The sequence below is a fragment of the Trachinotus anak genome, unplaced genomic scaffold (assembly GCF_046630095.1).
Source record: "Trachinotus anak isolate AG129_WGS33_773 ecotype Australia unplaced genomic scaffold, CSIRO_AGI_Tana_v1 ptg000011l, whole genome shotgun sequence".
Taxonomy (NCBI): Eukaryota; Metazoa; Chordata; class Actinopteri; order Carangiformes; family Carangidae; genus Trachinotus; species Trachinotus anak.
In genome coordinates, this window is record NW_027273862.1 from 12,238,187 (window position 1) to 12,253,684 (window position 15,498).

The following is a 15,498-nucleotide window of genomic DNA, read 5'->3' on the forward strand; positions in this document are numbered from 1 at the left end:
GGCTTTCGATGTTATCATAGGTTATTCCAGGACGCCTCCTGTGTGAATGTGGGTTGATTGATCAGTTGAAGTGTTGTAGGTGGTTGCCAAAGTGATGAAATGGAAGACGGTGACAGCCATCTTTCTTTTGGTGGTTCTGTACCTGGTGATGGGAGCAGCAGTCTTCAGATCCCTGGAGCAGCCTCATGAGAGGTAGGCAGGTTAAATATGTCCATCATCTGTCTGAAAAGCCACCTGCCTATCTACCCATTCAGTTAGCAATCATACTCCTGTTATGGTCATTCTGTCTACTAGCTGTAAATCGCTTGCTCCTACCAGGCATTTCTACAGTGTCACTGAAAACTGCAGGTTTTAAGCCCCTTCTTTGATTCTAAATCATTACTGACATATTTTAAACTCTCTTTTGTTGTGAAAATATTGAGAATGTTTGTTATTATTATTCATATTTCCAATGCAAATAGATTTTTAAAGGCAAATTTCCACCTCTAAAAACTGAGACCCCTGCAGTGAAGCATGACTATAACATGTGGAGTCCCCCAGGGTTCATTACTTGGCCTCTATAATTCAGTCCTTCTGTGCTTTAGACTAAAATCCTGCAGGACAATAACATTTTGCACCACAGCTATGCAGATGACGCCCACATATTATTTAACTCTGGTGCTATGGACCCATTGTGTTAGTTATAGAGCATAATATATAATTAGATGTGACTTCCTTCAGTTAATTAAAGAGAAACTGAGATGAGTATACAGTTAATATTTTGTGGTCAGTGACTGCCTGAAGTCTTTGACCCACAGACATCAGCAGACACTTGTTGTAGCGTCTTTCTGACCTTAGCCTGGTCTTCAGCAAGAGGAATGCAGCTCAGTCAGACTCAGGTCAGATGATTGACTTGCCCAGTCGTGGATATTCCACCTCATCATCCCGAAAAGCTCTTTGTTTTTGCGTCGGATATAGGTTTAGGTTCGTTATCCTGCTATGGAGAAATGTCGCCAATAAATTTTGATGCATTTGGCTGAATCTGAGCACATGAGGAAAAACTCAAACTGCAACTGCAGCAGAGAAGAGCCCATCACTTTAATTCAATAATTAAACTTCCATAACCAACCTTAGTTTGTAAAATACCAAGTTAATTTGACTTGTGATCAAAACATTTTCTCAGCCTCTCTCACTTTTCTGTCCTCTCTCTCTCAGTGCCCAGCGTTTGGCCATCCTGTCCCAGAAGCTGGAGTTCCTGTCCAGACACTCCTGTGTGAACCAGAGCGAGCTGGAGGAGCTGGTGAAGGTGAGATCGACCTTACCTTTACCAAAGGCGTAAAGATAAGAAATAAAGAGATGTATTGTGCACATGTGTCACCTTACAGTATCTCCTATCACACGCACAGTTGTGGTTGAACTTGCAGAGCTGCAGCAGCTTCAGCACCATGGACAGTTCCCACCGCTTCACTTTAAAGGAGTGGAGGTTGTTGAAGCATAGGAAGTTTGTTTCTGCAGTTAGACTATTATTAGTCCTGCTCCCAGTTCAGATCCAGTATCTTTCATCTTATCTTTCTTTAATTCATTAGAAAGGTAAGCACACAAACACATTCGCGTGCTAATGTTATGAATGGCAGCAAGAAAGTAACACAATAACAACATGTTTTATCCAGCAGGATGCTATCTTGTTGATAACAGCTGTTTTGAACACATATCTCCCTCCTTCTCTCCTTCTAGCAAGTTGTGTCTGCTATCCGTTCAGGAGTGAACCCTGCAGGGACACTGACCAACCACAGCAGCCTGTGGGACCTGAACTCTGCCTTTTTCTTTGCTGGGACTGTCATCACAACCATTGGTAGGCCACACATCCACAAACACGCGCACACACACACACGCACACACACACACACACAGCATTGCTATGTTTATTTAGTCCATCGGAAGTTAACATATTAACATATAATATAATACGTTAATAACATATAAAAAGACTAATTTAAATAATGTCCTTGCAACTGTGTTATGTTGTATGTATTAGTGTGCACACTCTTTTGAGTGGAGTTGTTATGGTCGGTTATGTAACATGATTTACTGCTGTGGAAAGTAGAGGAGTTTCTTTTGTCATTGATTCTACATCTGCTTCCTGGATGTAATCAAACTTGTTCACATTATCATCCCCATGGCTGTAAATTTACACTTGACATGCATGTATGTGTCTGTGTTCATCACAATCTCCTCCGCTTTAATTCAAAGGCCTTGAACAGAAATGGAAAACATCTCAAACTGGGAAACTAAATATAAAGTGATTCACAAAAATAGTCACAATCTGAAAAATATTTAATAAAATATTCATTTCAATACATGGAGCAGTGATAGAATACTGGAGCACTGGAAAAGCCGTTTAGCAGCATCAACATCATGTGTATAATTTGTGATGTATTGAGTGAAACAAACACAATGACACACCACAATAGGCCAAATGTCAACTGTCCTAGTTTTCATGCAGTAGGATCACTAGTGATATATTTCCCTGTCTCAGCTTCTTTCTGTCCTCTCTGCAGGTTTTGGGAACATCTCTCCCCACACAGAAGGTGGAAGAATATTCTGTATTGTCTACGCGTTGCTAGGGATCCCTCTGTTTGGCTTTCTCTTGGCTGGTGTAGGAGATCAGCTCGGCACCATATTCGGCAAGGGCATTGCCAGAGTGGAGAAGATGTTTGTGGTGAGTCTAGAGAAACGTACACAGTCACGTAAACCCAAGGCAGCAACTTTATATAGGCAAACATGAATAATTCACATTAAAGCACTCTTGACAAGACACCAGCTCCTTTAGTTCATATTTATAAAACACCTACATCTGTTTTAAATACTGTGCCATTTGCTGATTTAACCAAAACATGAACATTTTCTGGAACTGTTCATAGATAAATCCATTAAATAACTGGGGAAAAAAAGCTGAAAATGATCAGCATGTTGGTGCAAAAATCCAGCTTGTGTTGGTCGAATATATGCACAGATGTTTTGATTTTAGAGTACAAATAAACATGATCAAAAAATATGTAAAAAAAAAAAATAAATAAATATGCTCATTTCAATGTATAGATCATCCTTCAATGTTTTCCACAAACCTGTAGTAGCTTGGATGGTAGAGTAAAGATGGTTGAGCCAGTTCAGGCACTGTATCTCTCTGATAGATACAGTGATACAGAAAGAGAAGGAAAGTTCACACAGTTTGTGTTCAAGTTTTTAAAGTTTAAGATGCTGTTGTGAATATTTTTTTTTCTTGTCTTGAACGGGATGAAGCAGAAATCTGAATCCAGAATATGTAATTGAGAATGATTTCCTCCCTCTGCTGCTCTCAGAGCACCCGAGGGACTCAGTAATGAATATTATGATTAAGGCTGAGGGCAGGGGACAAAAGTTCATTGTGTAAGTGTGTGTGTGTTTGTGAAAGCCTTATTGCTCTGTGAGAGGGTGCAGCATTATCCTCAGTGAATACTGTGAATGACCTTTCATTTTTACTGTGCCCAAAGGACCAATTTACAGAATAATGCTATTACTACTTACAGCACCTGGCTGTTTTATCATTTCACTTCAAAAACAGTTTTCCTTTAAACAATGTGCTGCATCTGTTATTGTTCAACAGTTCTCCAGTTTGGTCGAAACTGACCAAATATTCATTGTCCCCAGAGGATGAATCCTAATGACTTTGGTGACCCTCTGACATTTCCTCCAGCACCACCACGAGTGTGACATTTAGTTTTGGAGTGAAATGTCTCAATAACTGTTAAATGGATTGCAAAGAAATCGGTTTCACACGCTCATGTCCCCTGCAGGATGAACTCAGGCAAGGGATTTCAGGTTCACAATATGGCATTTGGTCCTCAGATCCAAGGAAATATGACAAGCCCTAAACACTAAAATCAATGACAAGCTTCATGTGTGTTTGCAGTGATCACAAACAGACCAAACAGATCAGATGTAACTGTTGCAGAGTTGAAATTCACTGTTATACTTCTCATTTTCTCTGCCTCTCTCTCTCTGTTTCCCCTGCAGCACTGGGACATCAGTCAGACAAAGATCCGGGTGATCTCCACCCTGCTGTTTGTGTTATTTGGCTGCCTGCTGTTTGTGGCGCTCCCGGCAGCCATCTTTAAATACATCGAGGGTTGGTCTGCGCTGGAGTCCCTCTACTTTGTGGTCATCACCCTGACTACCATTGGATTTGGGGACTTTGTAGCAGGTACAACCCTGAAAAAACAGCCCTATTTCATATAGATCTGTCACATCAGGTGATAAAAAACTCAACACCTCTTTTTCTCTGTGTCTAGGTGGGTCAGAAATAGAGTACTTAGATTACTATAAACCAGTTGTATGGTTCTGGATTCTGGTGGGACTGGCCTACTTTGCTGCCATCCTCAGCATGATAGGAGACTGGCTCAGAGTCATCTCCAAGAGGACGAAGGAGGAGGTACTGTTGGCTTTCATCTGCTCCTTCATTCAGTGGCTTTGTCTCATTTGTTTTACAACTTCTTTCTGTCACTGGTTAATATTTTTCTCTCTGAATTTCTCTGTCCTTCTACAGTATGTTTCCACCCTCTATATCCCTTTGTCTCTTTCCTTCAGCACAGTAACACGCAGGTTATACAAGCTACTCGTTTACAGTGCCATGTCCCTGCCTCAACTTTTGCCCTCTGCTTAACTTCATTTCAATGATAAGACTGTTTTCTAATCTAATTTACTGTCTGCCATCCAAACACGTAGTCTTAGGCCATTACTGTGTGCATATCCAGAGAGAGAGATATTATCTGGACAATGTGTGATGATGTCTTTATCTGGAACTGCCTGGTCTGAACACTAAATATAACACAGGTTGCGCAAATAAATGAACTTGTTTCCAAAAAGGAACAACTGAGAGTTTTCACAGGATGAAATGTCTTCAATTGTTTAAATGGCTTTTTAGAGGGTTAAGACTTAGTTTTAGGGTTAGGAGTCTAAGGTTAGGCATTTAGTCGTGATGATTAATGTTAGGGCAATCCTGCAGGGTCACTGGGGCCGGCATGCCGGGCCACCGTGACTTGACTTGTGCTGGGGGGCTTTCTAGCCGCTGTCCCTCTACGTGCCTCCTTGCACTGGGGGCTGTCGCTTCTGTACGCCCTCGCGGGGTCCCCTGTGGGTCGGGCACGTATACACATACAGAGTGTCTAATGATTAATGATTATAGAGCGACTATAAATGTGGATATGGTTAGTTATTGTTATTGTTGTTGTAGTTGTTTTTCTCTGTCTCTCCACCCCCTTTTTTCTTTTTCCCCATATTCTCTCTGTTTTCCTCTACCTGTCCACTCTCATTCCTGATGTGGTCTGGTTGTCTTCATAAAGTTTAAAAAAAAAGTTAGGGCAATGGGCTAGCGAATGCATTATGTCAATCAATGTTGGGTCCCCACAAATATCATAAGACAGGGATGTGTGTGTGTGTGTGTGTGTGTGTGTACACGTTCAGTAATGCTCACCATGACCTGACTCAGTGCTGAGTCCTGCTGGCCTGTGAATGTGTGTGTGTTATTATCATCAGGCACTGTGATGGAGTTAGAAAAAGAGACATTATTTGAGGTGTGTGTGCACACGGTTCATTTTTGGCCTGAAGTGATACTGTACCAGAATGGCTATATGACTGCTCCATTAGCTTCTGATAAGATATTAGGACAAAACTGAAGCATGTTAGTGTCGCATTAAGGCAGGTAAATATCCTGGTTAAACCAAAATGCTGGCACAGCGCTCCACCTGAGTCTGCCCTCTCTTATTTGTCTGTCTACTCTATGTTGTCTACTGGAGCAGAGCTCCTATCAGATTGTGTGGTTTTCTAAAGATGAAGAGATAATGAGGCGTTTAATTAATTCAAATTGAGATGTGCGGACAGAATTAAATTAGACTCACTGTGCTAGCACACTCTGTTCTTGGAGAGTATAACTCTGTTTAGTTGCGTTCATTTTTAATATTCAGATATTTCCGCTTCCACACGTCCCTGCTGTAACAACATGCTCTGCTCCACCAGAAATATACCTATTACTGCTATTCTGATATTTAAAGATGTGTTCAGCTGTGTATGTGTGTGTGCCACATGTCCATGGTTGGCTCATGCTCTGTGCAGTCCTGTTTAGCAGCAGATACACTGCTTTAAAGTAACTGAGTTGACGTCAGTCACATTGTCACTCTCCACTTCTCTTGCTTTGTTTTATTCATAAAGGGGACTATAAGGCAAAGCAAACTTATTTGTATACTGCATTATCAATACTAATTATCTTTCTACTCTATAAATACTAATTGTCTCTAAATGGGAATGTTCTGTTTATACTAGACCAATAAAGGACAACAAGTAAAAAATAGTGTGGATATCAGAAAAGGGATAATGTAATTTGGTCATTGACTGGCAAGTCTTAGATGGATGAGTGCGCTTGAATGCACCAATAAGAAGAGTTTTTGAAGCAGTCACAGTTTGAATGAAAGTAGAAAGTGAAGAAATCTTTGCATGTTAATTTTCATATTGTTGTGAATTGAACTGAAACAACAGCTGCTCAGAAGGTGCCTAAAGTAATACAAATAATGTAATATTATGTTACACTGTGATGTAATGCTCATACAAAACCACCAAAAAGATCTTTAAAGCTTATTTCTAAATGCCATTACACAGTTTTCTCCTCTTTACATCAGTTCAGGTATTTTAGCCATTTAAAGCACATTATGTAATTTTCTGCCACGCATCTCAATCAAAACAATAATAAGAGACTATTACAGTAATGTAATGCTAATAAAAGAAAGAGAAAACGTTGTAAATGTGGGATCATGGGAGTTGATGTCTTGGCCAAAATCTAATCGTCAAATTGTCATGGTGGGGCTACAAACTGAGCTACCACTGAGGTTTGCTCAGTTTGTTTCTCTGATAACATATGATCCAGACATTCAGGAGGATTTCAATGCGAGCCAAATTATCCTCAGAGGTCTCCTTTCCAAAACAAATGGACGAAGTGATTGTATATGGTAAAAATAACTGAATAAAGCAGTCATAAGACAGTGTTTCTCTGACACTGTGCAGTGGACACAGGATGTCTTTCAGACTTCTGATCATTTAAATCTTTCATCCAGTGAAAATATATTGTTAAAAACAACCAGTATCTATAAAGTGTATTTTAAAAATGTGTCTTAAAACTGGATAAAAAGTCAATTTTACGGCTTTTGGCCGTCAACCACAATACTGACACCCTTTAACAGGCGATCTAATGAAAATGACTGTTACCTTGATTAAAACTACAGATTTCTCTGGGTTTGAAATATAATTAATAATTTAAGTACACAACTCAACAAAATGTATGACATAACTCCTGGAGTTTTTAGACGTTTTAATGTGGAATACTCATGTCCGTCTTTGTCTCTCTTCTTGCAGGTAGGAGAGATCCGTGCTCATGCTGCAGAGTGGACGGCTAACGTCTCAGCAGAGTTCAAAGAAACTCGTCGGCGTGTTAGTGTTGAGATCTATGATAAGTTCCAACGCGCAGCATCAATTAAACGCAAACTTTCCTCAGACCTGGGATTCAGCCCTGCCCCTGAATTCACCCTGCCCAAGAAGAGCGTGTCCATCAATTTCAATGATGAACGTGACAAGAACGAGAAGGAGGCCGGGCTGCAGGGCTTGACAACACCTCTGGCTGGAAACGGCGGTCTGTTCATGAACGGTTTGGACCCAGAGAGAGGAGATATCTCAATCATTGAACACCTCAAGTAGAAAGATGATGGCCAACACCTTTCAAGATCCTTCCAAGGCCTTTCCATTTGTCATCATCGATGGCGTCAGTGATGAGACCAGAGTTTCTTGACCAAATGAACTGTTTCTATTCACAAATCAAGTAATAGTGAGAATGCAGTACTCTGTGACTCCAGCAGGGACATAGTGACGACTCTGCAGGGAGGCTGGAGTGAAAGCCTTGCTCAACAACACTCCAGTGGACAACAGGACACCTTTCTCAACTCTCCCCCCTCATCCCAACAGTGAAACAAAGCGCAAGAAGAAGAACATATAGTGCATGAGTTGATCTTGTCCAGGACTACATTTATTGGGTGTCTGTCAACCACATCTCACTCATATCTTGGAAAATAGCAAAGTTGTCACGTCGTAGTTCAAACCTGCTGAGGGATAATAAAATGTTACATATCCAACAAACTGTATACAGAAAATGACACTATTTGGTGACCTAATATCAAAGAGTTGGAAGAATGTCCAAGGTGCCTGGCTATGTTTGCTTCACTTCAATATTTTCCACTTGAACAATTTAGGATACATTTTTACTACAAAGCTTCAAAACTTATGATAATTTTTTTGTTTTTTCTTCTTTTGTTTTAGTTTTTCAGTTTTTTTTTTTTTTTAGGGGGGGGTCCTTTCTTTGTTTGACAGTTGATAGCACAGAGGCAGACTGGAAACACAGGGAGAGAGAGGAGGTATGACTTGATGCAACAAAGGTGCCCGACTAAAATCAGCTGAATGGTGCGGTTATATGGTTTGTGGCTTAACACGGCATGTTTTTTAACAGTGACGCGGCTGTTTATCATCTGAATGCACAAGGACACTGACAATCACAGCAGGATGTTAACCTCATGTGTCGAATCAATGACATGTAAGAGGTGTTACATACATGCCGGGATGTGATGATATCAGAACTGTAAAAGTTAGAGAAGGTGATGTCTGAACTACAAAGATGGAGGACAGACGTTGATCAAGCTACAAACTGAGTAAGGAAAATCTCTCTGGACTGGAGAGCATTGATTATTGATTTGGGAAAAGACCATAGTTGCTGCACCAAAGCTTTTTTAAAACATAAACCTTAGTAGCCTGTGTGGTTTTAAAACTCTTAAACTCCTCATTTTCAATTCCAACAATTTAATTGGCTGAAATAAATAAAGATATTTTTATCTGGAGGTTTTTGCCAATTATCACTATGACTGTTTTATAGAGTAGCTCAGATACATTTTTTTTTTTTTTTTTTGCATATTTTGCTTCCACAGTTTGTTGGTAAATGTTCTAATCTACAGATTTAGTTTAGATAATTATTATTGTTGCCAACAAGTACAAGCCATGACTTTTTGCAGTGACTTAATGCCAAATATTATTTACTTTTTAATATAAAACTTCTTTCCCATGATTTAAGAAGGCTGTTGAGGAACTAAACAGTTACCTGTAGTTTGGTGCAGACTGGAGAGTGAGTAGTTTCTGATAAGAGCCAATAATCTGACCACTGTGGTTTTCAGTGGCGGCCGTGTTAGACCTGGGATCCTGTTGTTTGGAGTGTAGTAAATCTGTACTACAAGTGTAGATCTTTTTGTAATGTTGTCATCTTAACATTTTGGTGTTGAGGGCATCATTGCTTACAATATCTGCTTCTAACCCTTTTCACTTTGAGAGATGAGGCAGAGGCTGCATGTGGTTTGAAGAGTGTTTGGATGTCATTTTAAAACAACTGAGAGCACCGATTGGCTCTGTGAGGAGATTTGTCAAACCATTCCAGTGCCTTAAACACTTTACTTTGTCGGCAAGGCCAAGTTCAACACATTGTGTTTTGGGTGAACCACTGATTTCACATATGTTCATTTACAGTGATCTCATATGTCTCCAAACTATCAGTAACAATCTGGTTTACTTCAACTTCAACAAGGAAAATTAGGTGTTTTATAAGCACAGTGATGATGGTGAATCCAGTGTAACAAATATAAATCAGTTCTTCACTCTCATGATGTTCTGCTGGCCTGGATCCACATGTGATCATATTCATTCAATATTTTGTGTTTTCTATAATAATATCATTTGTACGGCTCAGTGGGTCACAAGCAAGTAGACTGTTTCAGACTTGACTGAACAGTTGCTACAGTTGCTGGAAGCAGAAAATAAATGACGCAGTGACCATTTGAGCCAGTTGGTCAACCACTAAAAAGTTAATCTATGTGAACTTTATAATTTATGGTTCTTTAATGTATCAGAGTATTATATCCAGCAAACATTTACTCTGCTGAGCAACCCAAAGCTGCTATGACTGATAATAATAATAATCTGAGCTGTACTACCACATGTGTAACAACATTTCTTGCACAAACAACCTTTGAATCTTTATCTGAAACTGTGAGCTGTCATAGTTTTGGCATCCTGGAAAACGTTATAGACAAATCAAACCATTTATGTTTGGTGAGGTTTGAAATGGTTTGATAGGAGGATTCATGGATGCAGACAATGACAGTGCAAGAATAAATCCAGTTTTAATGCCCAGCTTTCACACACACACACACACACACACACTGAGGGTTTTCTTCCATGTGTATGCCTGCCGTTGAAAATGCACTTTGATTTAACAGCCTTCGAGCGTAACAACGTGCTGCTGCTACGGCTAACTAGTCCATCCAGTCAGAAGGCTTTGATTTTGTTGTTATGTGGCATTAGTGGCGAGTAACACACAAACCTTTAACCCTTAGATTACTGCCCACATACACAGGGAGTTTGAAACCAATTTATATCTGACCCTCTCAGAATTTACTCAGAGGGTTTTGAATTAATAAGATGCTGAGAACAGCAGTAAAAACCTTACACCTGAACCAGAATCAGGAAACTTTAAGGATCCTCCACAGTTCCAGTTATTGGATCTATTTTCCAGTCATGATTGACTGGTATCTGTGGCGAGTGATATGGACTCTTTCACTTGTACTGTGCTAGTCTAGTCGAGACATCCGAACTGAACAGATATCTTAGCATGCTTTTACTTTTACTATAGCTGTGTTTTTGTAGCTCATCATTAACTGTATGGGTTAGTATGGTTCAGTACTAACAGTGAATGGAAACAGTAGAGGCATTACACTGTTTAGTAGCTGGTTGGTCTGACTTCGCCTTCTCTCTTTGCTGTTAGCAAACATGACATTTCACACAATCATCTTTTTAGCTAAAATGAAACTAACTCTGAGACTTTTTCATTTTCTGCTAATGTATTAGATTTGTTGATGCTTTTTATGACTGTGATCATAAACACTGTGTATTTTTCTAAACTATTTCTACACATTGTAATAATAATGTCTGTAGAGCTAATCTAAACAAAACGTAACAAAGGTTTTTGTACAATATATGACTTGAAAATAAACGAAATTTCAATTATTTCACAGTTTGCCGTGTGATTCAAAGTGCTCAACCTTTTCTGCTGATTCTGTACATCCAGAAGAACAACATACGTCACATGATCAGTTATTTTAAATTATCTCCGATGTACATTATGAATAAATGTCCATAAATATGAATCATAGGAATCAAAAAAAGGCAGTCCTCACACTCCAGTTTTCCTCAGATTTATATTGACCTTAAAAGAGAGTTTGATTTGCCTTTTAAAAGCCCTGGAAACATATATTTTTTTTATTCAGCTTCTTACTCTGAGCAACAGGGTCCAACATGAACACGCATCTCAAGAGTTAAAACGATTTTGGTGATTTCACATTAGAGATTTCTGTATTTCTTTCTTTTTCTGTGGTCTCCTCACTGGTTTGAAGTGAAGAATCTTGTAACATTTGAATTAAAATCTGATGACAGAGGACTGTTTTGGTGACTGAGTTAGATTCTTAATAAATAACCAATAACCAATAATAACCAATTCTTAATAATAATCAAGCTTTAAAATGAATGGCAACCCGTTAATCAGTATGTTCCCCTCTCTCACACAGTTCACAGCCGCTGAACCACTGAGTAGTTATTAGGGTTTAAACTTCCTGGATGATAGCATGGTCTGATGAGAGTGACTGGCCAGTAGCAGCTGGTCTTATGATGCGTGAGGTAAAGTTATCAAAGCAGGAAGTACAGACCAGAATCAACAGCACACAGTCAGACAGATACAGTAGACTGGCTCATTTCACCATGACATTTTCTCCATTTTAAAAGCCTGTTCAGTCAGCCAAAGCCCAGAGAAGCAGCGGTGTTGTAGTCTGGGCTGGGCAGATATTCATGGTCAAGCTTTTTATGTTGGTTACTGTTGTTTTTGGTGGTTGGATTGCAGGGGGTGAAAAACAGTAGATTGTTGCACATAGAAATACATTCAAGCTTCTACATGTGTTTAATTTGGAATGCAAACATTGCAATTTATCGGCTCACACCACTTCAGGCTGCTGTAATATAATTCCCATCCCCTGGTCTTTAATATGGGCTTTTGAGAGACTGCACCACTGGGACTGATCTCATGCTCAGGATCCTGGTCCAGCAAACTGACAGGGGTCACCTTACCCAAATTACACACCAGTGAATAAATAAATAAATAAAACATGAGGGGTCCGTGTTTACTTTATATGTTTTTCCTAAAATTGTTGACAACGAGATCTGTGGATCATCCAGACAATAGGGACATTTTGCAGGTTTTTCATGTGCAATTTTGGAAACTTTGAGCACCGCAAATAAATCTATTTTACACCAGCAAATAAAACCCAAACCATCTGCAATACCATCGTTTGGCCATTAGGGAGAATCAAGAAAACAGGATTTTGTAATTTGTAAAATCACCTTTTAGTTAAACCCTGAGTTAAATCTCTGGTCCCCAAGTACTGAGGAACAACCTCACTGACCCATAGTTCATCCTGCTACATCGAGTTTGGATTCAAAAGGTTCTTCCATACTTTCTACAGAAATAATAGTATAAATATTATTTTTATTTAAATAATATTTACTGTATTCGTTACTTCAGCCATAATTCACTGGGTGTATGTGACGTGCAAGAGTTCTTCCTTTTGTAAAATCTCAAAAAAAGATCAGTTTTTCAGCTCTTACTATATATATCTGTGGTGAGGGTGTTTGCTCCACCCGGGTCTAGTGAAGGTGTATAACTGTCTGCACAGTCTCTAAAACTGAAAGCCGCAAGCAGCTTCATGGAGCAGAGAGCACTGCTACTTCTGCCACAGCTCTATATCAATACCACTGAGATCCTCCTCCACAGTCATGTCCTTGTTAGACACCAGTCTTTGAAAGTTATTTCCCGAAGGGGGGTTAATGTTTCAAAACATTGTAACTAAAGAGGTCAGATGAACTGAAGCCTCCAGTGGCCTTTATGTTGATCATGTTCTAATGGTTTCTATTTTTAGTTCTGTGCATGCAGTGGCAATTCTTTGCTTGAAAGGTGCTGTAGAAAAGCCTGGGGACAGTGGTTAGTAAAAATAGCTCCCACTCTGTGTGTAACTGAACATTATATCTCCATCCAAGAGGAGGCAGTGAGTGCAAGGGGGCAACACTGTGAGAGTCAGACACACATGGTTGTGTGCTCAGACAGGCTTTTTTCTTTATTTCCCTCTAAAAATAGTTTAGACATTTATACATTTCAATCTGAAATCCTCCTCTATTGTGGCAAGTGGCCCCTGACAGACAGACAGACAGACAGACAGACAGACAGACAGACAGACAGACAGACAGACAGACAGACAGACATAAACACACATAATCTTCAATCACTTCAACAGGACATGTGCTTCAATGAACCTTCCACAAACGGCAGGTGCTCGTGTGGCTTCAAGCATTTCTGTCAAACCCAAGAACAGAGACTCCTGAGATGTTATGTCTTTAAAGACTACAGTGGTGGATTTCCATGTTTCTTTTCAGATTTTGTCAGACTTGAATGTGATGAATTGCTTTAAAGGGCCATTCCACACATTTTCAGTTTACTTGTCACAATGGGTACAGCTCAGCCTGTAAAAACAGTCATGTTAGGTCTTCTGTGACTCTGCAGGAGCTTAGTGAAGTCTGAGACAATTACTCAAGTTATGAGTTATTATTTATCATATCTTGGGTTTGAGGACCACAGATTTGTAACAAAAGTCTGTGAGTTTGAAATATTTGAACAGAAATACATTTTAAAGCTGCATTATATAAAATTTGGCGCTTAACTCAATAAATGCTAAAAGTCACTGTATCTGTACCTTGTAAGTCCTCCACACTTTAGCAAATGCAAAATTAAATTCCTTGAGTGTATCTTAAAGAAAATCCTGTGCCAGGTGCAGGCAGGACATTAGCAGCAGGATAAAATACTGTACATCTAAGTTGTTTTTAAAGCTATAAGACAAGTAATTCTTTCAGCAGGGTCTTAATCATTTCATCAGCCTTCTTATGAGTGAACAACCAAAAAATAATAATTGATAATCTTACGGTGGTAGTCTTGTTTTTCTCTCTGCCTCATACAAAATATGTTTTGGTACCACTTCCTAATAAGTCACCCTTTATGAATTTATTGGTTGATTTATTGGTTTTATTCGTGGTTAATGAATAATTAATCAGTCTAATATATATACATATATATACACAATAATAAAAACTTTTAGGTTGCCTTTTTGCAAAAAATGGTTCTTACTGGTCAGTCTACTGGATGAACAGCTAAAGGGTTTTTTCGACAACCTGGCAGCCCACATCGGTACGTTGCTCTGTCCCTTTCACTGTCAGTAGTAAAGATACTTCTGGGTGATATTAACATAGCAGATTAAACAGTTCAGGTTTTAAAGTAACTAAAATCCACCATCTCTTCCCTCTGTCCTGTTCACACAAACTGGCCAACACTTCCTGTCAGTGACTCTCCTCTGGCCCCGAGAACTTCTGCTTACACAGTGTTGCCGGGTAATGAATGGGACAAATCATGCATACAGCGGGGGATTGACAGTCAGTCAGTCTGTCAGTTACACAGACAGACACACTCACTCTCCAGTCTGAGTGCCAGTGATAACATAGCTCAGTGGACCCATCTCCTCATTTCCCGTGTCCTCGGCCAGAGTTGGTTCTGGCACCGCAGCTTCCGCTAACAGCTCCAGCCAGAGACATCAGAGCAGGACTGCATCCGCTCTGAGGTGTGTGACTGCGTCTTCTCCTCTCTGTTCCCACAACCAGCATGCCCTGCTGCCTCCTCACCCACTACCAGGAGGAGAGAGACACAGGGATGCAGGAGAATGAATGAACAAACCAGGTATCCAGCTTTCTTTGATGCTCCAACCTGAAAGATGAATGACTATTTTCATGTGTCCTTACCAGACCTTAGAGAAACAAGAGGTCAAAAGGTCAGCGCACATCAATACTAATTCTATTGCTGATACACCAAAAGAGAAAATCAATGGTTACAGATCCAGATCACTGTGCCTCAGACACACAAAGGTACACCCACAAAATAAACAACAACCTCCCAGTCACTTCTGACATTTTACATCAGTCAGCATGAAGGACACTTAATGGTATAAGCTGTGGGATACTTGTGGAATCTACCATTTTCAATTAATAGATGAAGAAGAGCACACATCAGGTTTGGTTATCTTATTGTGCTGTTTGATTCATTAGAAGTGGTTACAGAAGAGTGGGTAAACATGTGGAGTGACAAAAATGAGATTATATTTATTGCTGTTTTCAGCTGTTGGTTTTTCTGTCCAGTTGTGTAAATGTTTTATTTTCTGTCAGAAGTAAAACACAAATATATCTGAAGTTGTAGCGTGGAACTAATTT

At 39.6% G+C, this 15,498-nt stretch overlaps 1 protein-coding gene across 1 annotated transcript; it reads left to right on the forward strand.

The window, feature by feature from the left end:
• kcnk2a (potassium channel, subfamily K, member 2a) lies at positions 1-10,560 on the forward strand. The gene is made up of 7 exons (XM_071490110.1): positions 1-192; positions 1,195-1,285; positions 1,714-1,831; positions 2,538-2,698; positions 4,033-4,219; positions 4,308-4,447; positions 7,417-10,560. The coding sequence occupies exons 1-7, from the start codon at positions 95-97 to the stop codon at positions 7,753-7,755; spliced, it is 1,134 nt and encodes a 377-aa protein (XP_071346211.1). The 5' UTR covers positions 1-94; the 3' UTR covers positions 7,756-10,560.
• Positions 10,561-15,498: the final 4,938 nt, after the last annotated feature.

What these genes read in the sequence shown, in the direction of transcription:
- kcnk2a (XM_071490110.1), top strand. Translation starts at nt 95, where the DNA reads ATGAAATGGAAGACGGTGACAGCCATCTTTCTTTTGGTGGTTCTGTAC. An exon ending in GACTGTCATCACAACCATTG is followed by an intron (nt 1,832 to 2,537) that starts GTAGGCCACACA and finishes TCCTCTCTGCAG; the next exon opens with GTTTTGGGAACATCTCTCCC. An exon ending in ATTTGGGGACTTTGTAGCAG is followed by an intron (nt 4,220 to 4,307) that starts GTACAACCCTGA and finishes CTCTGTGTCTAG; the next exon opens with GTGGGTCAGAAATAGAGTAC.